At 41.0% G+C, this 26,576-nt stretch overlaps 1 protein-coding gene and 1 long non-coding RNA gene across 4 annotated transcripts in view; one reads left to right on the top strand and one right to left on the bottom strand.

The window, feature by feature from the left end:
• Positions 1 to 26,576, bottom strand: part of LOC134826523 (uncharacterized) — a 68,003-nt gene that overhangs the window by 17,336 nt on the left and 24,091 nt on the right. The gene's annotated exons all lie outside the window — the stretch shown is intronic.
• On the top strand, positions 11,534 to 18,807 carry LOC134811346 (uncharacterized). The gene is made up of 3 exons (XM_063818134.1): positions 11,534 to 11,672; positions 11,815 to 11,889; positions 18,285 to 18,807. Exons 1-3 carry the CDS (start codon positions 11,534 to 11,536, stop codon positions 18,686 to 18,688), a joined length of 618 nt encoding a protein of 205 aa, XP_063674204.1. The 3' UTR covers positions 18,689 to 18,807.

Genomic DNA, 26,576 nt, shown 5'->3' with positions numbered 1-26,576 from the left:
GTACCCTAGTGCGACAGAGAAATTTCAAGGCCGACACTGTCGCACTACAGTGCGCTACCTGGACTGTAGTGCGACACGAACTAAAGTGCGACAAAACACTTTACGCAATAAAAATTTGACTTTCCATTTTTAAGTTTTAATGACAAGAGTGTAGTCGTGTATGAGTAAATATGGGGTTAAATATAAAATCAAAGATTACAATCCACGAAGATTAGGTCCACGAAGATTAGGTCCACGAAGGCAATAGCACCGATCATCTTAAAGTATGTACTTCCGTACTGCTGAGTTCTCTGCGTTGTATTCCGGGACTAGGTCATGTTGCTGCATCTTCCTCCAAAGTGCTTGCTTGTGGTGGAAGAAGCATCCTCTCTTGGTAGTATACAGGTTGTCTCCACAGCGTTTATCAGGGCTCTCTCGTAGTCACTCATGACAGATTGAGGGTCGACTCCAAAAGCAAGGAGCTCATCCAAGAGGGCTTCATAATGTCCAACAGCATCAGCAATTAGGTAGGTGTTTCGTAGGGAGGTCAGTATCGGAAGCTTTCCGTTTCATATGCTGCTTTGCTGTGTGGACAGAGTTTGCTGCAGGAGTAGGAGGGTGGGAATAAGTCTTCGTACTGGTCACAGTACCTAGTGTCGTTCATCAGACTGAGACGTCCGGAGCAGATCTTCCCAGTGGATCGCCAGTAGGTCCTGTCGTCGCGCTTCTAATTATCCAGGCAGTAGCGGTATCCGTCGTGGATAACGTTTCTTGAACCAGTAGTGCGTCCAGGAATGGAGGTGATTGAAGAATACATGTTGATGTTGTTCGATGCTTTGGTAGAATCATCGTGACTTTATATATGGCCCAAGAATATGAACTTGTTATCCAAATCGGAGATATACCTTCATACGATACGTGTGATAGGAATGAGGATCATATGCTGCTTAAGAGTTACCCGGTGGATCACACACTGCATACGTGGCTTGAACTGACCCGAAGGAATTGTGATCAGTGGATCACTTCGAAACACGTGATGTGAACCGACGAATCGTATTCGCAAGATCAATTCGAAATAAGTGACGTGAACCGACCCGACGAATCACTTAATGGTCCATAAGAAGGATAGGATGTGACCTGAGCTTGGAAATAAGTCAGGATATTTTGTCGCAGTAGAGTACGCTACCTGGATGGTAGTGCGACACGTACCCTAGTGCGACAGAGGGTGTTTTTGTCGGACTTTGCACTAGAGTACGTGTCGCATTACAGTTCGTGTCGCATTACAGTTCGTGTCGCACTACAGTAAGATTACCCTTTCTCTAAGTAGATCTTGAAGTGAAAATCGTTTCCGATTTTACTTTTAGCGTTGATGTCGCTGAAAATTTCCGTGGTTTTTAGATTTGCCAAAAGCAAAAGTTCTTACTTCTTTCTGATCAAGGTATTCCATTAGCGTTGCATCACCATTAGCCTTAGGTAAAGGTATAAAATTCGATAACTGTTTTATCGTCTTATCGGTATCCGCATGATTTTCTGATCTAATTCTACCGGCCGAATGGCAAAGCGATAAACATTATTTTTCATAACACATCTGCGTTTTCCAACCAGTTTAAGTTAAACAAGGTTAACGGTGACCAGTCCTGTGGACAATGACATGGAGCCTATTACCTATGACTATAAATTTATAATAATGCAATTCACAGAATTGCATTTTGACGTACTTTTGGGAGTACCAAAAGCGCGCAAACTAAATATATTTGACGCGCAAATCTGTTTTTGAAAGAAACTGATCAAAGTGAAAGAGAATCTAATTTGTAATAACATCGCGCGGGGAATAATATTGGTCACGTACGTGTAATAATAAAACTATACTATAAGTATACGAATACCTAACGATTCCCTTAAAAATAAGGATAATCTATAAATCACTTTGACGTGGGACTGGGAAGCTATTCTCGCACATAACTTACGAATCCAAAATTACTAGGTCTAGAGAAGGTTCCAAAATCAAACCAGCAATGATAAGTTTATCTTATTGAACTTTAATTAACTTTAATTTTGAATCGACACCAATTCAAATTGAACGCTCGAGAGTCTGAGAAGAGGCCCCAGCTAGGGCATAGCGTACATATATTAATATCCGTTTAACCTTAAAGTTAAATAGTCTGCCCATTTACGTTCAAGTCAACGCCCGTACGTAAACGTTTGAATGCCTCCGGGCTCCGAGCGTTCATTTTAATGTCCGTTTTTAACTTTAAATGGATACAATGAGATAAAACTATGTTGTCGGAATTAGACAGTAAATAAACAATAATGAATAAAAATAAGTCACTAGTATAGCAATAAGCAAATAATAATAAAATTATTGCTCCTTAATTCGTGAATTTTTCATAAGACGCAAACTTGTGTTAACATAAATATAATAACATAAATATAATAACATAAATAATAATAAGGTCTCGCTGCTTGTTAACTGTGGGGCGGTTTCTTTTTTTGTTTATCACCCAGTCGTACAAGCTCCAATTCGTCTCACAGGGTGAGGCTGATGTCGATTGCGACAGCGCTTTCATTGGAAAACTCTGTAGTTCGGGTACCTCTCAACCGAAGTTGCTCCACCAAGAGACTGGACCGTCAGAATCTTGGCTAAAACTTGAGGCAGCGTCAGTAGAGAATAAGCCTCTTTTCTCTCGGTAGAACGTGTACTACGAAATTAAAGTATCTTCTTCTTTGTTGCGCCGTCACACCACGTGTCCATGACATCTAGAAACTCCTTCCAAGTAGTAGAATAATATTGATTGCTCAATGAAATAAATGATTACGATTAAAATGTGGTATATAAGTCGTTCGTTTTTGGTGAAGTATTATCAGTTGCCATCATCAACAACAACAACAACAGCTATTCCAATTCCTGACATGGTACTCTTCTGTCTAATGGACGAAATTAATGGACCCACCGCCTCCCGTAAGGTTGCTTAATCGTTTAATAAGCCTTGACACCACCGCTGATTGAAATTCGCGTGCGATGATGTGAACCCTGCTTGATTCAGGGGATGATGTGAACCCTGCTTGATTCAGGGGATGATGTGAACCCTGCTTGATTCAGGGGATACTGTCATTATGCAGTAATGATCTGGTAGACAGGTGTTCGTGGACAGTTGTCCGCGGACAGTGGTCGGGCTATCTCGATACTGCCGAAACTCCTTCCAGACATCCTGATTCGTGTGCTGATCAAATCCTTGATATATAAGCCGGGTGAACACAAAACCCTACTGAATGTAGGGGGGAATGGAGCTCGAGCCACCTTTTGTTGGCAAGACTAATCATATCGCTTTTATAGTTTCAATTGCGAAAAGCAAAATTTGCTAACTTTAAGGCGAACAGATAATATTTGTAATAAATTACACCAATGAAACCAACTGGAATCTTAAGACTATTGTCTGAAAATCTAAGCAAGACTATTATCGGCTCGAGAATTGAGCATAAATAGTCGACTTCTATCCAGAAACACTATATAGCGGAGTTTTAGGGCCTGAAAAGTGAAACGTGCATGCATGCGCGCTAAAACTCTCCTAACTCATCTAGAACATGTAAAATTGCGGGAAACGATGGCGTGTCGACGTGTTGATATTTTAAATCTGATTAACGTTCCTTTACCATTATGTTGCGAACGTTAAAATCTTTTAGCGAACGCGTTCACAAACTATTTTTAGTGGTCTGTACCTAATTAATGACGGCTAAACTAGGTAAATTTGCGCATGAACCTATCAATATAGGGACTGATGAAATCAAGGCAGTTAGTGGCACAGAAATCGAAAGGATTAGTGATTTCATAAATCAGTAGTCAATGACTAGACAGGGTTATTGAAAATTACAAAGAATAAAATGGCGTCTGGACTTGGGACCAGCTCATAGCACAGTTCATTAATGCAATCTGAAAACCATTCTGCTAGCTAAAAGTAAAAAATGATTTTGTTAGGTAAAACGTACTGAAAATTAAAATTAAGATTAAAAATTGAAAACGAACTGAACTAAAAAAAAGAATGACACGTCATGCTAAAATACATATTCCGAAGTAAAATTAATCCCAAATTTTCCCCAAATGTTAAAATACTTGTCGACAAAGATTTCAAACCGTTTGCGCAAGGTGCAGCAATATTAAAACTTTGTCGTGCAAGTTTACGAACTAAATTTTTACAATCCAAAATAAAACTGTTATAAGAACTATTAATACGAGCTAAACGAACTAACTGACTAATAAATTTACCATAATACTGGCCTTTGGGATTATTCCCATCTAATAGGGATAATTAATGACATCAAAATTATAATCGTTCCTCTTGTCGTAAAGTTTTTTAAAAAATTTTCCCTTATAAATATTGATAGTGATAGTAAGACTAATATCTAAAAAGTCAGTTTCACGAACTGAAGTATTATTTTTATTCATAATCATCTCTGGAGGATATATTTCACTTAAAACTCGTTCTAATAGACCAAAATCATATATAAGACCATACCATGAAGATTATACTTTTCCGAGCCACCGTTGAGCCTATATTGTTCTAAATCTATGGCTGAGACCCATTGGATATCGGTTAGTTGCTGTTTGATAACTATAAGCGTATCAATGGTTGTTACAGTAAGCCCTCAACAGTTGAATACCATCCCCAAGCAGGGACAAAAGGATTTCGCGGCATGTACAAAATCGCGAAATTTCCCATTCTCCGTGACAAATTTTATGTGTAGTTTAATGTATAGCCTGTTAAATTTCGCGGTACCGCGAAATTTGGCCAAAATAATCGCGAAATCCTTTTGTCCCTGTCCCCAAGCCAACAGTGATGATTAGTCGAAGCATAATGAAACTAGCCAAGTATTTAGCGAGACACAATGATGAACTGGCCGATCAAGCACTTTTTGGGATTCCCAGCATAAAATAACAACACCTGTTTCCAAACAGTTAAAGTTAAAGATTATAAACTTACCGTTGCCTAGTTCTGAGAACATGGAACGCACACGTGCCAATATGATTTTACGTGCGAATTACCCAGAATTAACTGAAACTGAATGCTGAAAGAGAATCTTATCAGTTATCGGCTATCGCGTCGCGCGGGGAATAATTTTGGTCACGTTCATCATTTTGTGTTCCCTTTTAAATACAATTACCAGTGCAGAGAGTGGTTTCAGAAACGCAAATTCAACTTGCAAAGATCAATTTACCTGGGTACGGTACCTCGCTCAGGCTTTTGCATTTATTAAGTTAAACACATTGATTTAACATTGAACATATTATGGCGATTAAAAATATGTCTATAGCAGATAGGGCGGAATGACAGGTTTAGCAACGCCCAGGAATTATAAGCAGCAAATTCTGCTACTGCTAGTGCAATCAAGGAGAATCAAAGCAAATATTATAGTGGTACCGTGGCATGTCCATTCTGGGTCAGCGTTGTATATACTTATATATATTATATGTTGCATGGATAAGTTCCTGCTTGCTGTTGGCGTTGCTGCGGTGAGGCTGGCTGGAACAATTGTCGGAGAACTCTTTGGCTTCGTTCTCTCTTCACTTCTTTCTCCGCACAAAACTGTTTAATCCGTGGGAGGCCCTGTTTTAACGTTCCTTACGTTCCAAACGTTAAAATCTTTTAGCGAACGCGTTCACAAACTATTTTTAGTGAACGTTCCGTACGAATTCACTACAAGTACAACTAAGCTATAAGGGCAAAATCATCGATTAGAGGCTTTTATCTTAAAGAGTGAACCGGAACGTGAAACAGATCCTATTGCACGGTGGAGAACCAAACTAGCAACTTTTCTATTATGAATACGTTCAGTAGGTGAAATTTATTGTTATTAATTTTTACCTGTCAGATACGTAAAATAACAAAGTAATCTCTCCGTTAGGCGTTCGGGTAGGAGAAATAAGCAAGCTGATAAGAGACAATAAAATTACAAACGTATGCAATTAGTGTGTGGCGTGAGGTATATTTACTTTAATTTTTAGTGCCGACTTTAGCTTCAATGATATCACCGCGCACCGTTAACATACTCATAGTCTGGACAGCACCCTTCTAAATCCGAAAAGTGTCATACTTGTAGTAAATATTTGGTAGAATTCGGTCCAGGACAAGCTATTAAATTTTTTGCTGCGCTCCGGTCTATCACAGCAGTTTTCCTAATACCGTAGAGAAGTTTTTTTTATTAACAAATAAAACTCGATTACTAGACTCCTAGCCTGATACGAACTAAATTAAAAATTGCTCATAATGAACTTATCATCTTATCATAAATAAAAATAAATGCTGTTAGCTGTGAGCTTTTGCTGGTCCCATGAATATAATTCAATGGATATGATATAATATAAATATTCATATACTTGCACATTTACGAGTCTTCTGAATCTATTATATTACATAATACACGACTTCTCATTTCATAATTCATATCAAACATTTATATACTCATGCAGCGAGAACAAAATATTTAGTGTCGAAACTAACACAAGCAGTCATATTGCCGTGTTGTAAAACGGCCGACCGTTTACTACAAGTTAAGTCAAGTCAAATCAAATCAAAACATGGTTTTAAAAAACGTATACGCTATCTGCAACATTTGACATCTAGCACAACGTGCACAGTCTGGTTTAGTCAACAATGTTACCTGGGAACCTCAGGCTATCATGTTCATTAATGAATAGAGATTCGGCGGAATGACAGGCTGAGCGCTGCCCAATAATCAACAATGCAGCTCTAAACGCTGCGGACTTGCCATTATAAAAATTGATGAGCGCTCGATTTGAAATCCCGACGCGCATAAAAACTGCCACTAACTGCTACTAACTGCCACTAACTGCCACTAACTGCCATTAACTGCTACTGTCGCGCGCAAATGCGTGGGCGCGATTGTAGCAGTTAGTGGCAGTTAGTGGCAGTTAGTGGCAGTTTGTAGCAGTTAGTGGCAGTTTGTGGCAGTTAGTGGCAGTTTGTGGCAGTTAGTGGCAGTTTGTGGCAGTTAGTGGCAGTTTGTAGCAGTTAGTGACAGTTTCTTTGCACTTAGCTCCTCCTGTGTCGGCAAGAGCAGGGAAAAAAATTGGCCAAGAAATAAGAATTTTAGTGCCCAAAATTCGGACTTCCAAGTGGTGTCAAAAACGTGAATTGAATAGGTAATAATAATTTTCACTGGGAGACTTTGCGGCAGGAAACTGATCCGGCCTCCTAAAGTCTTGACACCACTTTAGGGTTAATGGGTTCCTGCTAGTGTTAATAACAGGTAGCTAAACCTTTGTGGCAAGTGTTGTGTGAGTGCTAGCTTCACTGAGCTTATTTGGCCAATTTAGCCTGAGCAAGCTAGCTCGAATTTCTCACGCAGAACTGTTTACATTGGTTAATAGAGACATTGGTTAATAGTGACCACGGTTGTGGTTAGGGTTATGAATAGCTTCGGGGTTAGGGTTAAGGTTGGGATTAGGGTGTCTGTAAAACCGTTTTGTTTGGCTGCAAAACCATAAAAACGGCACGTGAAAATTTGGGCGAGCGAATTAGTTAGAGCCGATTTCTATACATGGCGCTAGCCAGCGCTAGCAGTAGCCGGCACTAGCAGTAGCTGACGAACAATATCGCAACTATATTGCGCTGGCCTGCGCTGGCTGACGAGTAATATCGCAATTATTACATTTTGAAAATAGACGAATGCTCCGCTTGCTCCCACTTTACTAAGAAACGATCTATAAACCGAACCGAAACTGATGGATCCCAAATTATTTATGATATGGGACGCATCAAGTATCATAGTCATTTTTTAATCCTTTTATCAAGATTGTTTAGGTTATATCCCTCCTTTTGCATAAGAATCCCTGCAGGGACGTGATCAGTGAAAACGATGTGATCCCCAATTGAGTTCTAACGGATCACCGCAATCGTTAGGATTTGACGTGACACCATGCATGATAGATCAGATCAAATAACCATGGGTATAACGAGCCCTGACGGACCTGCAGGCCTTTCCAAAAACTATATAAGTAGCATTAGCCACCAACTTATTTATCCCTCGTTCTTTACATCGTTCTTTACTATACATCATTCTTTACTCTTAATCAACATGCGGACCAGAAGAAACAGATATACCGCTCCTACACCTGCTCCTAAATGCGATCACTGTGGGTCTACCGGTCACATCTCCTCAATCTGCTTCAGAAGGACTTACAGTCCCGACCTTCCCTCCCTCAGATGTACTGCCTGCATTCGGACTGTTAGAAGCGCTTACAGAGAGGACCCAGATTATCTACAGATTATAGTACACATCGATCCGTGCTCCCTGCACTCTACACCCACAATTCGACCAAACAGACCTATCCCCACCACCAATCACCGACTTAGAACCTCTTCTAGTTCAAGACCTACCCCACCCCCTCCTCCTCCCACTGTTCCAGGACTAGCTCCTCGTACCGCTGCTGCTCCTCAACCGCCTCAACCTCCAGCTCCTCAACCTCCAGCTCCTCAACCTCCAGCTCCTCAACCTCCAGCTCCTCAACCTCCAGCTCCTCAACCTCCAGCTCCTCAACCTCCAGCTCCTCAATCTCCAGCTCCTCAATCTCCAGCTCCTCAACCTCCAGCTCCTCAACCTCCAGCTCCTCAACCTCCAGCTCCTCAACCTCCAGCTCCTCAACCTCCAGCTCCTCAACCTCCAGCTCCTCCTCCAGCTCCTCAACCTCCAGCTCCTCAACCTCCAGCTCCCAATTCTCCTCAACCTCCTGTTCAGCAAGCTGCTCCTGGACACCAACCTGCTACTGATCAGCAACCTGCTCCCAATGCTGCTGCTCTGCCTACTGGTCGCAGAACGAGGCGGATATTTTCTTTAGACGGGGTTATAGCGGAATACGACGCCGTTGTGCAGCTAGTCAACTCTGGTCTCTCAAAGTCTGCCGCTCTGGAGCAGATACACATTTCTCGGAGTCACTTCTCAAGAAAGCGATGTATCGCTGAAGCAGCAAAAGTTGACCTACCAGGTGTCCAACACGCACTGCTGCAACTCTGAGACGTCAGACTTCCTAGTGTTTACACCTTCGCAAACGAGATCTGCAACCGTAATCTTGCCACTCTTAGGACCCTTTGTACCCAAGGCGTCGTCCTAGCGCCCAAAAACAATTACACTGCTCCTCCACCACGAAGAAATTGAATGTAATCAGTTTTCAGTATTTTTTTATTTTTCATAAAAATGTTGTAATCGATTTTGGAACTTACTTTCAAATAACGTGTTTCAAATAATTCATTTCAATAATTTGTTTCAAATAACAAGTTTCAAATAACAAGTTTCAAATAATTTGTTTCAAATAATTTGTTTCAAATAATTTGTTTATTTGGCAATAATGAATTATAGCCGGTCTGATTTAGAGTCGCCTAGAGCAGGTTAGTACTAGCCGGTTAGTAGCCGTCTACTAACCAGCTAGTACCAACCAGCCGGCTAGTGACCGCTTTTCAAGTGTCGGCTAGTAGCCGGTTTGGAACTAGAAGGTCCGCTTTAGAGCCGGCTAGTGACCGGTTAGTAGCCACTTGGTGGTTACTAGCCGGTTAGTAGCCGGTTAGTAGCCGGCTAGTGACCGCTTTTCAGGTGTCGGCTAGTAGCCGGTTTGGAACTAGAAGGTCCGCTTTAGAGCCGGCTAGTGACCGGTTAGTAGCCACTTGGTGGTTACTAGCCGGTTAGTAGCCGGTTAGTAGCCGGCTAGCGACCGCTTTTCGAGTGCCGGCTAGTAGGTCCGCTTAAGAGCCGGCTAGTGACCGGTTAGTAGCCGGTTAGTAGCCACTTGGTGGTTACTAGCCGGTTAGTAGCCGGTTAGTAGCCGGCTAGTGACCACTTTCTAAGTGCCGGCTAGTAGCCGGTTTGGAACCGGCTACTAGTAGGTCTGCTTTAGAGCTCGGCTAATAGCCGGCTAGTGACCGCTTAGTAGCCGGTTAGTAGCCACTTTGTGGTCACTAGCCGGCTAGTAGCCGGTTAGTAGCCGGCTAGTGACCACTTTTCAAGTGCCGGTTAGTAGCCGGTTGTTAATGTGAAGTTGAGGAGCTGTTATTACAAAAGTGGCTACTAGCCGGTTAGTAGCCGGCTAGTAGCCGGTGTTCATATGGTACTGTGCAGGGACGTTGCATAGACGTTGCATAGACGTTGCATAGACGTTGCATAGACTGACCGTGCAGGGAGTGTGCATAGAGTGTTCATTGTGCAGGGACGTTGCATAGACGTTGCATAGACGGTTCTTTTGTTGTCGGCAACTTGGTCGTTTACCACCTGACAGTCTATGCAACGTCTATGCAACGTCCGTGCAACAACAAAAGAACCGTCTATGCAACGTCTATGCAACGTCCCTGCACAGTACCATATGAACACCGGCTACTAGCCGGCTACTAGCCGGCTAGTAGCCACTTTTGTAATAACAGCTCCTCAACTTCACATTAACAACCGGCTACTAACCGGCACTTGAAAAGTGGTCACTAGCCGGCTACTAACCGGCTACTAGCCGGCTAGTGACCACAAAGTGGCTACTAACCGGCTACTAAGCGGTCACTAGCCGGCTATTAGCCGAGCTCTAAAGCAGACCTACTAGTAGCCGGTTCCAAACCGGCTACTAGCCGGCACTTAGAAAGCGGTCACTAGCCGGCTACTAACCGGCTACTAACCGGCTAGTAACCACCAAGTGGCTACTAACCGGCTACTAACCGGTCACTAGCCGGCTCTAAAGCAGACCTATTAGTAGCCGGTTCTAAACCGGCTACTAGCCGGCACTTGAAAAGCGGTCACTCGCCGGCTACTAACCGGCTACTAACCGGCTAGTAACCACCAAGTGGCTACTAACCGGCTACTAACCGGTCACTAGCCGGCTATTAGCCGAGCTCTAAAGCAGACCTACTAGTAGCCGGTTCCAAACCGGCTACTAGCCGGCACTTAGAAAGCGGTCACTAGCCGGCTACTAACCGGCTACTAACCGGCTAGTAACCACCAAGTGGCTACTAACCGGTCACTAGCCGGCTCTTAAGCGGACCTACTAGCCGGCACTCGAAAAGCGGTCGCTAGCCGGCTACTAACCGGCTACTAACCGGCTAGTAACCACCAAGTGGCTACTAACCGGTCACTAGCCGGCTCTAAAGCGGACCTTCTAGTTCCAAACCGGCTACTAGCCGACACTTGAAAAGCGGTCACTAGCCGGCTACTAACCGGCTACTATTTGAAACTTGTTATTTGAAACAAATTGTAAATGTAAAGCACAACGTAAATGTAAATACCACATAATCAATCAAAATGATGCTCGCAAATCTTTGCACGTGCAAGTTCATGTAGTAATCATCGTTACCATGGTTACTATACAAATTCCGTTTTTTACCTAACAAATATAATTCTCTGAATTTTAAATAAGATATTTAGTACTAAAGTATAATGATGAAATATCGTGGGGTCAATTGTCGGGGGGTCAATTGTCGGGGGGTCAATTGTCGGGGGGTCAATTGTCGCATTGCTATAAGCACTGGCATTTGGCCAGCGTGTGCGACAGTGTCATCCAGTCTTCTGTCAGTGTATGACAGAAGACCTGATCCAGAATGGGGCGGGAGGAAAAATAGGAGGTGATGGTCACATCGTCGAGGTCGACGAAAGCAAGTTCGGGAAACGGAAATATAACTCTGGCAGACGTGTTGTTGGAAAGTGGTTGCTTGGAGGTGTCAGTCATTATCATATTTGTCTTTTACATTACGCATGAAATTCGTTTGCTGATAAGAAAATTTACCATGGTCGACGCCGCGCTCAACTTATTGGATCAGCCAACCACCCACCCATCTCACGAGACGAATCCTTCATCAGATGACAAGGGGCTACCAGGTAGTGACCCACTCACTACCTCTTCAAAGACCTGCCTGGTACCCCCACAACAAGACGGTACGTACGATAAAACTTTTAGGACGGCACTATTATCTCCTAAAACAAGTTTAGAGCTCTTCTCAACCCTGACAGAAGAACAACTTAAACATGAATCGGAATACCATTCAACAATCTGTGGTTTTACAGATCATACAATAGGAGTAGGGATGCTAACTAGGGATAGAAAGGCACATGCCTATGAACATTTAAAGCAACACCTAGAGCAACACCTAACTAGCAATGTAGATGATATTTCTAAAAATTTGCATCAGTTCACTTCCGTAACCTCCCTCATTTCCGAGAAACTTCAAGAAGCAGAAAGCCATCATGCGAGGATTATTGAACAACTAACTGAGTCGATAGCGGCAGCGAAACAGTGTATCACGGACATGTTAGCTTATGAAAGCGCCGCCAACTCTAGAAGAACTCCTCCATCAACCCCACCGCCACCACCAGCACCAGCACAGCTCAACACGGTGACGTTACCAACTATACCAGGTGCTGTTGAACCGTGTGATATAAACTTTGACCATTTAGACCTGGAGACAGTTTGCCACGGAGTACATTTTACTAAGATAGGGCATCGACAGACAGCATTTTTTGGTAGAACAGAGTATCGTTATGGCAGAACAGTACACAAACCACTTGATATTCCCACGAATCACCCACTCCTTGAAATCATAGACTCAATCGCTCATCACACAGAAGACCCAACATTCACCACAGACAACATAACTTGCCTTCTTACTCGTTATGAGAACGGTAAATCTTCAATTCCCATGCACAGTGACAACGAAGCTTGCATCGTCAATCCCAGTAACATAATCACAGTCAGTCTCGGTGCTACCCGAACAATTGACTTCCGCAGCAAAATAGGACCTCTCACGACACAATCCATACACCTCAAACACGGGCAGACTTATTGCATGTCAAGGTCCTCCCAGGACTTTTGGGAACATGGTATTAAAGCAGATCCCACAGCACAAGGCGAGAGACTATCACTAACTTTTCGCAGACTCTCAGCTCCCACCACACCACAGCATATACCACCAATCCGCCAATCTAGTAGACCAGAAACAGACCCGACTCCGATTCCAACGGAACGTGTTCTGCTATTGACAGATTCAATTCATTCAACCACACCCGTCAGCTTGTTTCCTACTCACTTGCCATGCACCAAGGAGACAATGTACAAAATCACTGATCTTCACAAGTTTGAGCACCTATTCCCTCACATGAGTTACGTGGTGATTTCGGCAGGCATCAACGATTTGTCCAGGTATAATCACCGTTCTTACTCGTTGTTTGATGTCGTGGCGAATGATCTGCGTACTTATTGTGAGAGATACCCAAACACCACATTCATCTTTAACTCCATAACACTAACCACTTATCACTGGCTAAATCCAGAAATTCGTAGGTTTAACGAGTCTTTATTTATTTTAACCACGAAGGTTGAAAATCTATTGATGTTTGACTCGCATCAAATATGCTTTGAGCTGGTGAGGAAAAGGTGCACTATACTAGATCCAAATGGGAACGGTATTCATCTAACCTTAGCAGCCAAGAAAGGGATCGTTTCGCGTCTCTTGGACTGCATCATTGAACTGGCCAGGCGAAGACCGACAGTAATCGAAGAGGTGTGGCCTTTAAGGGATGAGTTCCGATCTCTTTTGCCAATGCAGTAGAAATTCTTAAATCAAATTTTCCGTCGCGAATACATAATCGTTTACAACACAATTTTGAACAAATTTAATTTTTCAAAGCTAAACGTATAGTAACGTTCACAGAAAGTACCTAAGTTCAAATTTTTCAAAAAACAGCAAGTCCCTTATCTTCTTTTTTCTTTTCTAATCATAAATTATTTTTTATTGCGATGGCTTATAGACCATGGTAAATGTATCACAGTAAATTTTAAACGGTTTTTTACTCTTTCTTATCTTATCTGAACCGGTTATAAGCAAAATTGCAGATAACAACAACATAAATCCGGACCGAACTAATTTCAACACAACACAAGCGTAGAATTACTGGAGTAAATTCAGTGTATTTATATTTAAATATTTTAACTATTTAATCAATTATTTAACCTTTACAGATTTTGACTGATTTTGGAACTAGGAGTCAAACATAAAACTTAACCCGTTTTCTTGACCCACAGTTCCTGTATAAATCTCTTTAGATCTTTAATTTTATATTGATAATCAGTAATCTATCGTATATCATATAACCAGTAATCTATAGTTATACTTTGCAAATTAAAGATGTGCAAAGAGTCTTGTAGATGTAGATTATGTTCTAAAAAATGTTTAGAACGTAAAGATCCGCTAAAATGCAGCCTTTGTAACGGTATCTTTCATCGTAAATGTGCTAATCTTGAACCAAATGACGTAAATCGAATGAAATTAGACAATAGTTTCATAAACTGGTATTGTTTGGCATGTACTACTGACATATTTCCGTTTACTAATACTGATATTACCACTCTAACTAATGAAAATTCGTGTAACACTTACATACCCTGTAGTACAGAAACAAAAGCTAAATCTAAAGTAAGTTTTGCCAGGGTGAGTTGCAAAACTTGTAAAAAGCTAGGAAACAAATCAAAAATGGCGGTTTGCTGGATATGCGACGCTTATTCGCACAATAAATGCTCAGCGGGCGAGTTAGGATGCAAAAGCTGCACACGTGAATTGTTTCCTGGTTTCGAGGTATCACCTAGACAATTATACACCGTACACGGTAATTACGAGAATAGCGCAAAATTTAACCCATACCATAGAAACCATGACTCTAATTATATAGGTAATACTTTTGAAGAAAACAATGACTTAAACTTTAATCCATGGGATAACTGCTCAGATGTACTAAATAGCTGTAAATACTACGAACCACGGCAAATCAACACGAGTAGGCCTTATGAATTTAAAGTTCAATCTCTTAATATTCGATCTTTGAGCAAAGCAATCTCTAATATACGTGATGAAATTGAACAGCACCTAAAATTTGATGTTCTGTGTTTCAACGAAACAAACTGCACGGTTGTAAGTATGGCATTTCAAGGAAAAGAATTAGAGTTAGAAGGCTTTCATCCCCCCTTTATTCAGGCTCCCGCAAGGGACTCTGGTAAGGGCGGTGGTCTAGTAACCTATGTAAACAAGAATCTCTGTGAATTATCTGATGTCACTGCACGATCTGAATTATCTTATAGAGATGATCCAAACGTTGGCGAATTTCAGTTAATAGAGATAGCTCAAAATGGCCACAAAAACGTCATACTATGCAATATGTATCGGTCTCCCAGTGGTAATGTCCCCAGTTACTTAGAAAAATTGGAAAACACCCTAAAAGATTTGGCGCGACATAGCAACAAAAACGTATTATTTCTAGGTGATACCAATATTAATCTATTAGAATACGGCGTAAATGACCATACTACTAAATATGTTGATATTTTTGCAGAGTATGGATTCGCACCAACGATATCACGACCAACTCGTATTACTTGTCACAGTGCTACACTTATTGATCACATTTTCGTAAACCAATGCCATGCTATAACAAAGTCAGGCATTATAACTGAATCGCTATCTGATCACCTTGCCACATTTACCGGCATACTTCTCGACACTAATAGAATAGGAAATAAATTGAAAAATGAAACTTGTGAATCATCAAACCGAGTAATAAATGAAGAGAAAATCGCTCGTTTTGAGGAGAAAATAGCGTCTATTGATTGGAATTTTTTACACAACGTTGACGGGACAAATACAAAATTTGAAGCTTTTCACACTAAATATGAAGAAGTCTATAATGAGTGTTTTCCAGTTAAAAAGAAAAAATCGAACCACAGAAAAAACTCTAAACCGTGGATATTAGATTGGCTTCAATGTGCATGCAATCGAAAGAACCAACTATATAAATCCTTTGTTAAAGAGCCTACTGAAAAAAATGAAAAAACTTATAAGCATATGAAAAAGTTTGTTGAAAAACAAGTAGATATTGCGAAAAAGAAGTATTACGCATCATATTTTAAAAAGCATGCGAGCAATAGCAAATTACAATGGCAAATGATTAATCAAATATTAAACAAGAAATCAAAAGAAAAAATAAAAATAAGTAAGATTAACTATAAAAATAGAGTTATAACCGAATCACAAGATATAGCTGACAGTTTTAATGATTATTTTACTAATATAGCTGAGAACCTAAAGAGCGAAAACAATCTGGTTCGCGGTGCAGGATCAGTAGGACATTCTCTTCCCCAATCAAGTCGATGTGATTTTGATATGGAGCTGGAGGACTCCTCGCCCTCCGAAATTGCTGAAATCATACATGATCTTAAGAACAAATCGACTTCAGATATGAATATACAGCCTCTTAAAAAGGTTTGCAATGTGCTGTCTCCAGTAGTTAATCACCTGATCTCACACTCCCTTCACGAAGGAGTATTCCCCGAAAAGCTCAAACTTGCTAAGGTTATCCCACTCCATAAAGGAGGATCGCGCAGCGAAATTACAAACTACAGACCAATCTCACTTTTGTCCTGCTTCTCAAAGATATTCGAAAAAATAATGCATGCACGTTTAGTAAAGCACCTAAAATCACGTAATATTCTATATGCGTCGCAATTTGGTTTTAGATCGGGTCACAGTTGTGAACATGCGTTGCTTGAAGCTCAGTTTAACATACATAAAGCTCTAGAAAGGAAGCAAGTGTCAGCATTACTGCTTCTTGACTTCTCCAAGGCGTTTGACCTAGTAGACAGTGAGATACTGCTACATAAGCTGGAGCACTATGGTGTAAGAGGCCTTAGCTTATCCTGGTTTGAGTCTTATCTAACTAACCGGAAACAGTATGTTCACGTCAACGGTTGCAGTTCAGAAAAAATGGGATTGGAACATGGAGTTCCTCAAGGGTCCATTCTTGGTCCTATATTGTTCATTATTTACATAAACGACCTTGCAAATGTAAGCGATATAGCCCATTATATTTTCTTCGCTGATGATGCAAACATCATCGTTTCTGCCGACACGTACACTGAACTGAACATGCGTGCAAACAGAGTATTAAATACTGTACAGACATGGGTTAAAAACAACGGTCTTAAACTTAATGTAGGAAAAACTAAATACATGATATTCACTAACAGATTACCAGAGGATATAAATATTAGTATAGAAGGACAGCGACTAGTGAAAAGTGAACATGAACGATTTTTAGGTGTCATTATTGACTCAAAACTTAGCTGGAGCCAGCACATTAAACAGTTAAAGACTAAAATATCCAGAAATGCAGGCGTTATGATGAAACTTAAAAGTTCCATTCCGAATAAAGCTCAAAAAATGCTATACAATAGTTTAATTCAATCTCACCTGTATTACTGCGCTACTGTTTGGGGTACTAAATCTTTAAATTCCATTCAGTCTTTATTCTCTGCTCAAAAGAAAGCTATTCGCGCCACTGATTCAGAATATCATAACTATTTTTACGACAAAGAAAAACGTAAACTACCATCTCACACAAAATCCATCTTCAACAAAATAGGAATTTTGGCTCTTCCTAATCTCATTGCTAAAAGCTGTCTAACTTTGATGCACAAGGTTTATATGGGAGTAGCACCATCGAGTATCTGTAGTATATTTGAAAAATCACCGCTTAGACAAACGGAAAGGAGAAATCCAAAGTATTTTGAAATTAAGTTCAACAGATTACGGATCACCGATTATAGCATCTCTAACGTAGGACCACGATTATATAACAACACGATAAACGAAATAAACAAAATCCTTCCCTTCAACGTACCTAAGTTACAAGATAAGTTTATTAATTCATACAAGGACAACATTGTACGTTACTTACTGGACAAACAAAAACTTGACCTAGAAAACCTTTCGTGGACGGACAAGAACTTTGTCCTTTACAACTTTTAAACAAAATATTAGCAAAATATAACAGCTGTAAGAATCCTAAACGTTAGTGCACTGTGCAGTCAAATAAATGAACTGCGATAATGCATTTGAAAGTCAGTCACTGCAATTTATTCTGCAACTTATTTTTCAATTTTCACTGCCACACTTAGGCTTATCTTGCCTACACATTTAAAAAAAAACGAAATTCCTTGCGCACCGCGTACTAAAATTACTTGGATTTCTACCGCTTTGATAAATGACTACATGAAGATGGGGAGTTAATATTGTTGATTTATATAATATAGATTATTTATTCTTTAGTGTAGATTAACTTTATTTTTATATATTTTACCAAGTGTGAAGGATCAACCATACGTTATTGATATTTTTGAAATATTTAATGATACATTGATATAATAATAAATGATTGTAATATTTTTATTGAGGCACATGCCACCCCATCGCGGGTTTACTACTTACTACTACTACTAACTACTGGAGAATGTTTCTTGGTGGAGTGCCCTGATAACAGAAGGAACCATCACACCCTCCTCTCTCTGATAAAGCGTTACATCAACCCTGGTACTACAATCCTATCAGACCGCTGGAAAGGCTACACACACCTGAATCGCCATGGATATATCCACCTCACCGTGAATCATCGACGTGGATTCATCGACCCTGCAACGGGCGTGCATACAAATACCTGTGAAGGTATGTGGTACCACGCTAAGCGTCACATGAGAGGGGGGCACGGACGAACCAGGACTGATTCAGCTGCAATGGACTTGGCACTCTGTGAATTTATGTGGTTGAAGAGATTTAATCTTACACGTTCTGATGTTTCTGTTCGTAAGAGTTTTAACTTTGAGATTCCTGAGCTCATGAAAAGAACCTTTGGTTGAATAATGGGAAGTTTAATGATTATCTAAAATATATAATTGATGTTGTATTGCATTTAATGAAGTCGTAGATATATCATAATTTTGCAAACTAACCAGATTAATTGTTTTATTTCATGAGGACACTATAATTATTTATATTATATATATTTGCTACCATTTTACTGACACCAGGGCATCAACTTTAACACGACGTTCCGCAAAAACCGTAAAAGATATAATACTCAAATTTGTTATGACTGGGTCAAATGCCTTAATGGCCTTCAAATCAACATAAAAAAATAAGCAAGAATTTCGCCGCGGTCACACCACGCACGATCAATTTTCCCTGCTCAAACCGTTAATGTTTGCAATGAAAAGTTTAATCTTATTGAGTCAAAAAAAATAGGATATTGCATTATTTTGTTGTCATGTCATAAGTTACGAAAATATTCAGTAATAATATAAGTTGCTTAATTCATAAGTACAATGTTTTTAATCGTAATTTATCATTGCGCGCGTGCAGGATTATAATCGAATATTTAGTACGCCGCGCACAAATGTGGGGCTAATTTATTTAAACGGCATCGTTTGACAATTGAAATTCGCGTTGGATAAAACAATTAATTAACACATAGCTGTCGTCGCGCGCAGCAAAACAAACGCCAATAATACCCCCAATTTATGCAGAGTGGTCTATATTGTGAAGGCGCAGACTTTTGTCATAGACGTAGGATCATTTTTTCACCTCATATATCCAAACCCGATTACTTATTCCGATCCCTACGATCTTTTTGCCTTCGGCAAGAGCAGGGAAAAAAATTGGCCAAGAAATAAGAATTTTAGTGCCCAAAATTCGGACTTCCAAGTGGTGTCAAAAACGTGAATTGAATAGGTAATAATAATTTTCACTGGGAGACTTTGCGGCAGGAAACTGATCCGGCCTCCTAAAGTCTTGACACCACTTTAGGGTTAATGGGTTCCTGCTAGTGTTAATAACAGGTAGCTAAACCTTTGTGGCAAGTGTTGTGTGAGTGCTAGCTTCACTGAGCTTATTTGGCCAATTTAGCCTGAGCAAGCTAGCTCGAATTTCTCACGCAGAACTGTTTACATTGGTTAATAGAGACATTGGTTAATAGTGACCACGGTTGTGGTTAGGGTTATGAATAGCTTCGGGGTTAGGGTTAAGGTTGGGATTAGGGTGTCTGTAAAACCGTTTTGTTTGGCTGCAAAACCATAAAAACGGCACGTGAAAATTTGGGCGAGCGAATTAGTTAGAGCCGATTTCTATACATGGCGCTAGCCAGCGCTAGCAGTAGCCGGCACTAGCAGTAGCTGACGAACAATATCGCAACTATATTGCGCTGGCCTGCGCTGGCTGACGAGTAATATCGCAATTATTACATTTTGAAAATAGACGAATGCTCCGCTTGCTCCCACTTTACTAAGAAACGATCTATAAACCGAACCGAAACTGATGGATCCCAAATTATTTATGATATGGGACGCATCAAGTATCATAGTCATTTTTTAATCCTTTTATCAAGATTGTTTAGGTTATATCCCTCCTTTTGCATAAGAATCCCTGCAGGGACGTGATCAGTGAAAACGATGTGATCCCCAATTGAGTTCTAACGGATCACCGCAATCGTTAGGATTTGACGTGACACCATGCATGATAGATCAGATCAAATAACCATGGGTATAACGAGCCCTGACGGACCTGCAGGCCTTTCCAAAAACTATATAAGTAGCATTAGCCACCAACTTATTTATCCCTCGTTCTTTACATCGTTCTTTACTATACATCATTCTTTACTCTTAATCAACATGCGGACCAGAAGAAACAGATATACCGCTCCTACACCTGCTCCTAAATGCGATCACTGTGGGTCTACCGGTCACATCTCCTCAATCTGCTTCAGAAGGACTTACAGTCCCGACCTTCCCTCCCTCAGATGTACTGCCTGCATTCGGACTGTTAGAAGCGCTTACAGAGAGGACCCAGATTATCTACAGATTATAGTACACATCGATCCGTGCTCCCTGCACTCTACACCCACAATTCGACCAAACAGACCTATCCCCACCACCAATCACCGACTTAGAACCTCTTCTAGTTCAAGACCTACCCCACCCCCTCCTCCTCCCACTGTTCCAGGACTAGCTCCTCGTACCGCTGCTGCTCCTCAACCGCCTCAACCTCCAGCTCCTCAACCTCCAGCTCCTCAACCTCCAGCTCCTCAACCTCCAGCTCCTCAACCTCCAGCTCCTCAACCTCCAGCTCCTCAACCTCCAGCTCCTCAACCTCCAGCTCCTCAACCTCCAGCTCCTCAACCTGCTCCTGCACAGCAACCTGTTACTGATCAACAACCTGCTCCCAATTCTCCTCAACCTCCTGTTCAGCAAGCTGCTCCTGGACACCAACCTGCTACTGATCAGCAACCTGCTCCCAATGCTGCTGCTCTGCCTACTGGTCGCAGAACGAGGCGGATATTTTCTTTAGACGGGGTTATAGCGGAATACGACGCCGTTGTGCAGCTAGTCAACTCTGGTCTCTCAAAGTCTGCCGCTCTGGAGCAGATACACATTTCTCGGAGTCACTTCTCAAGAAAGCGATGTATCGCTGAAGCAGCAAAAGTTGACCTACCAGGTGTCCAACACGCACTGCTGCAACTCTGAGACGTCAGACTTCCTAGTGTTTACACCTTCGCAAACGAGATCTGCAACCGTAATCTTGCCACTCTTAGGACCCTTTGTACCCAAGGCGTCGTCCTAGCGCCCAAAAACAATTACACTGCTCCTCCACCACGAAGAAATTGAATGTAATCAGTTTTCAGTATTTTTTTATTTTTCATAAAAATGTTGTAATCGATTTTGGAACTTACTTTCAAATAACGTGTTTCAAATAATTCATTTCAATAATTTGTTTCAAATAACAAGTTTCAAATAACAAGTTTCAAATAATTTGTTTCAAATAATTTGTTTCAAATAATTTGTTTATTTGGCAATAATGAATTATAGCCGGTCTGATTTAGAGTCGCCTAGAGCAGGTTAGTACTAGCCGGTTAGTAGCCGTCTACTAACCAGCTAGTACCAACCAGCCGGCTAGTGACCGCTTTTCAAGTGTCGGCTAGTAGCCGGTTTGGAACTAGAAGGTCCGCTTTAGAGCCGGCTAGTGACCGGTTAGTAGCCACTTGGTGGTTACTAGCCGGTTAGTAGCCGGTTAGTAGCCGGCTAGTGACCGCTTTTCAGGTGTCGGCTAGTAGCCGGTTTGGAACTAGAAGGTCCGCTTTAGAGCCGGCTAGTGACCGGTTAGTAGCCACTTGGTGGTTACTAGCCGGTTAGTAGCCGGTTAGTAGCCGGCTAGCGACCGCTTTTCGAGTGCCGGCTAGTAGGTCCGCTTAAGAGCCGGCTAGTGACCGGTTAGTAGCCGGTTAGTAGCCACTTGGTGGTTACTAGCCGGTTAGTAGCCGGTTAGTAGCCGGCTAGTGACCGCTTTCTAAGTGCCGGCTAGTAGCCGGTTTGGAACCGGCTACTAGTAGGTCCGCTTAAGAGCCGGCTAGTGACCGGTTAGTAGCCGGTTAGTAGCCACTTGGTGGTTACTAGCCGGTTAGTAGCCGGTTAGTAGCCGGCTAGTGACCACTTTCTAAGTGCCGGCTAGTAGCCGGTTTGGAACCGGCTACTAGTAGGTCTGCTTTAGAGCTCGGCTAATAGCCGGCTAGTGACCGCTTAGTAGCCGGTTAGTAGCCACTTTGTGGTCACTAGCCGGCTAGTAGCCGGTTAGTAGCCGGCTAGTGACCACTTTTCAAGTGCCGGTTAGTAGCCGGTTGTTAATGTGAAGTTGAGGAGCTGTTATTACAAAAGTGGCTACTAGCCGGTTAGTAGCCGGCTAGTAGCCGGTGTTCATATGGTACTGTGCAGGGACGTTGCATAGACGTTGCATAGACGTTGCATAGACGTTGCATAGACTGACCGTGCAGGGAGTGTGCATAGAGTGTTCATTGTGCAGGGACGTTGCATAGACGTTGCATAGACGGTTCTTTTGTTGTTGCACGGACGTTGCATAGACGTTGCATAGACTGTCAGGTGGTAAACGACCAACTTCCCACATAATGCAAGCGAGATGAATTATGCCTCGTTACGTATATCTACATAATGCAAGCGAGATGAATTATGCCTCGTTACGTATATCTACATAATGCAAGCGAGATGAATTATGCCTCGTTACGTATATCTACATAATGCAAGCGAGATGAATTATGCCTCGTTACGTATATCTACATAATGCAAGCGAGATGAATTATGCCTCGTTACGTATATCTACATAATGCAAGCGAGATGAATTATGCAATGTTACGTATATCTACATAATGCAAGCGAGATGAATTATGCCTCGTTACGTATATCTACATAATGCAAGCGAGATGAATTATGCCTCGTTACGTATATCTACATAATGCAAGCGAGATGAATTATGCCTCGTTACGTATATCTACATAATGCAAGCGAGATGAATTATGCCTCGTTACGTATATCTACATAATGCAAGCGAGATGAATTATGCCTCGTTACGTATATCTACATAATGCAAGCGAGATGAATTATGCCTCGTTACGTATATCTACATAATGCAAGCGAGATGAATTATGCCTCGTTACGTATATCTACATAATGCAAGCGAGATGAATTATGCCTCGTTACGTATATCTACATAATGCAAGCGAGATGAATTATGCCTCGTTACGTATATCTACATAATGCAAGCGAGATGAATTATGCCTCGTTACGTATATCTACATAATGCAAGCGAGATGAATTATGCCTCGTTACGTATATCTACATAATGCAAGCGAGATGAATTATGCCTCGTTACGTATATCTACATAATGCAAGCGAGATGAATTATGCCTCGTTACGTATATCTACATAATGCAAGCGAGATGAATTATGCCTCGTTACGTATATCTACATAATGCAAGCGAGATGAATTATGCCTCGTTACGTATATCTACATAATGCAAGCGAGAGGAATTATGCCTCGTTACGTATATCTACATAATGCAAGCGAGATGAATTATGCCTCGTTACGTATATCTACATAATGCAAGCGAGATGAATTATGTCCTCGTTACGTATATCTACATAATGCAAGCGAGATGAATTATGCCTCGTTACGTATATCTACATAATGCAAGCGAGATGAATTATGCCTCGTTACGTATATCTACATAATGCAAGCGAGATGAATTATGCCTCGTTACGTATATCTACATAATGCAAGCGAGATGAATTATGCCTCGTTACGTATATCTACATAATGCAAGCGAGATGAATTATGCCTCGTTACGTTTATCTACATAATGCAAGCGAGATGAATTATGCCTCGTTACGTAAATCTACATAATGCAAGCGAGATGAATTATGCCTCGTTACGTATATCTACATAATGCAAGCGAGATGAATTATACCTCGTTACGTATATCTACATAATGCAAGCGAGATGAATTATGCCTCTTTACGTATATCTACATAATGCAAGCGAGATGAATTATGCCTCGTTACGTAAATCTACATAATGCAAGCGAGATGAATTATGCCTCGTTACGTATATCTACATAATGCAAGCGAGATGAATTATACCTCGTTACGTATATCTACATAATGCAAGCGAGATGAATTATGCCTCGTTACGTATATCTACATAATGCAAGCGAGATGAATTATGCCTCGTTACGTATACCACATAATGCAAGCGAGATGAATTATGCCTCGTTACGTATATCTACATAATGCAAGCGAGATGAATTATGCCTCGTTAAGTATATCTACATAATGCAAGCGAGATGAATTATGCCTCGTTACGTATATCTACATAATGCAAGCGAGATGAATTATGCCTCGTTACGTATATCTACATAATGCAAGCGAGATGAATTATGCCTCGTTACGTATATCTACATAATGCAAGCGAGATGAATTATGCCTCGTTACGTATATCTACATAATGCAAGCGAGAGGAATTATGCCTCGTTACGTATATCTACATAATGCAAGCGAGATGAATTATACCTCGTTACGTATATCTACATAATGCAAGCGAGATGAATTATGCCTCGTTACGTATATCTACATAATGCAAGCGAGATGAATTATGTCCTCGTTACGTATATCTACATAATGCAAGCGAGATGAATTATGCCTCGTTACGTATATCTACATAATGCAAGCGAGATGAATTATGCCTCGTTACGTAAATCTACATAATGCAAGCGAGATGAATTATGCCTCGTTACGTATATCTACATAATGCAAGCGAGATGAATTATACCTCGTTACGTATATCTACATAATGCAAGCGAGATGAATTATGCCTCGTTACGTATATCTACATAATGCAAGCGAGATGAATTATGCCTCGTTACGTATACCACATAATGCAAGCGAGATGAATTATGCCTCGTTACGTATATCTACATAATGCAAGCGAGATGAATTATGCCTCGTTACGTATATCTACATAATGCAAGCGAGATGAATTATGCCTCGTTACGTATATCTACATAATGCAAGCGAGATGAATTATGCTCGTTACGTATATCTACATAATGCAAGCGAGATGAATTATGCCTCGTTACGTATATCTACATAATGCAAGCGAGATGAATTATGCCTCGTTACGTATATCTACATAATGCAAGCGAGATGAATTATACCTCGTTACGTATATCTACATAATGCAAGCGAGATGAATTATGCCTCGTTACGTATATCTACATAATGCAAGCGAGATGAATTATGCCTCGTTACGTATTTCTACATAATGCAAGCGAGATGAATTATGTCTCGTTACGTATAATCTACATAATGCAAGCGAGATGAATTATGCCTCGTTACGTATATCTACATAATGCAAGCGAGATGAATTATGCCTCGTTACGTATATCTACATAATGCAAGCGAGATGAATTATGCCTCGTTACGTATATCTACATAATGCAAGCGAGATGAATTATGCCTCGTTACGTATATCTACATAATGCAAGCGAGATGAATTATGCCTCGTTACGTATATCTACATAATGCAAGCGAGATGAATTATGCCTCGTTACGTAAATCTACATAATGCAAGCGAGATGAATTATGCCTCGTTACGTATATCTACATAATGCAAGCGAGATGAATTATACCTCGTTACGTATATCTACATAATGCAAGCGAGATGAATTATGCCTCGTTACGTATATCTACATAATGCAAGCGAGATGAATTATGCCTCGTTACGTATACCACATAATGCAAGCGAGATGAATTATGCCTCGTTACGTATATCTACATAATGCAAGCGAGATGAATTATGCCTCGTTACGTATATCTACATAATGCAAGCGAGATGAATTATGCCTCGTTACGTATATCTACATAATGCAAGCGAGATGAATTATGCTTCGTTACGTATATCTACATAATGCAAGCGAGATGAATTATGCCTCGTTACGTATATCTACATAATGCAAGCGAGATGAATTATACCTCGTTACGTATATCTACATAATGCAAGCGAGATGAATTATGCCTCGTTACGTATATCTACATAATGCAAGCGAGATGAATTATGCCTCGTTACGTATTTCTACATAATGCAAGCGAGATGAATTATGCCTCGTTACGTATATACGGGAGCAGGACTATTGAGCGGTGGACTGTTGAGCGTAGGACTGTAGGTCGGTGAAGGTCGGAAGTAGGACTGTAGAGCGGTGTCAAATCGCCAGGGTAGGACTCTAGAGCGGCCGCCCTTATAGATCTCACAACATGAGGACTTTAGAGCGGTACGATCCTAAAATGAGGACTGTAGAGCGGTGGACTGTTGAGCGGTGGACTGTAGGCCGGTGAAGGTCGGAAGTAGGACTGT

Source organism: Bolinopsis microptera, chromosome 2 (genome assembly GCF_026151205.1).
Source record: "Bolinopsis microptera isolate Bmic1 chromosome 2, MBARI_Bmic_1.0, whole genome shotgun sequence".
Classification (NCBI taxonomy): domain Eukaryota; kingdom Metazoa; phylum Ctenophora; class Tentaculata; order Lobata; family Bolinopsidae; genus Bolinopsis; species Bolinopsis microptera.
This window is presented reverse-complemented; position numbering and strand designations above follow the sequence as displayed.

Excerpts from the sequence above, each read along its gene's own strand:
- LOC134811346 (XM_063818134.1), top strand. The coding sequence starts at position 11,534 with ATGACAGAAGACCTGATCCAGAATGGGGCGGGAGGAAAAATAGGAGGT. Across the intron at positions 11,673-11,814 it reads TGGAAAGTGGTTGCTTGGAG|ATGACAAGGGGCTACCAGGT; the intron begins GTGTCAGTCATT and ends ATCCTTCATCAG. Across the intron at positions 11,890-18,284 it reads GGTACCCCCACAACAAGACG|AATGTTTCTTGGTGGAGTGC; the intron begins GTACGTACGATA and ends TAACTACTGGAG.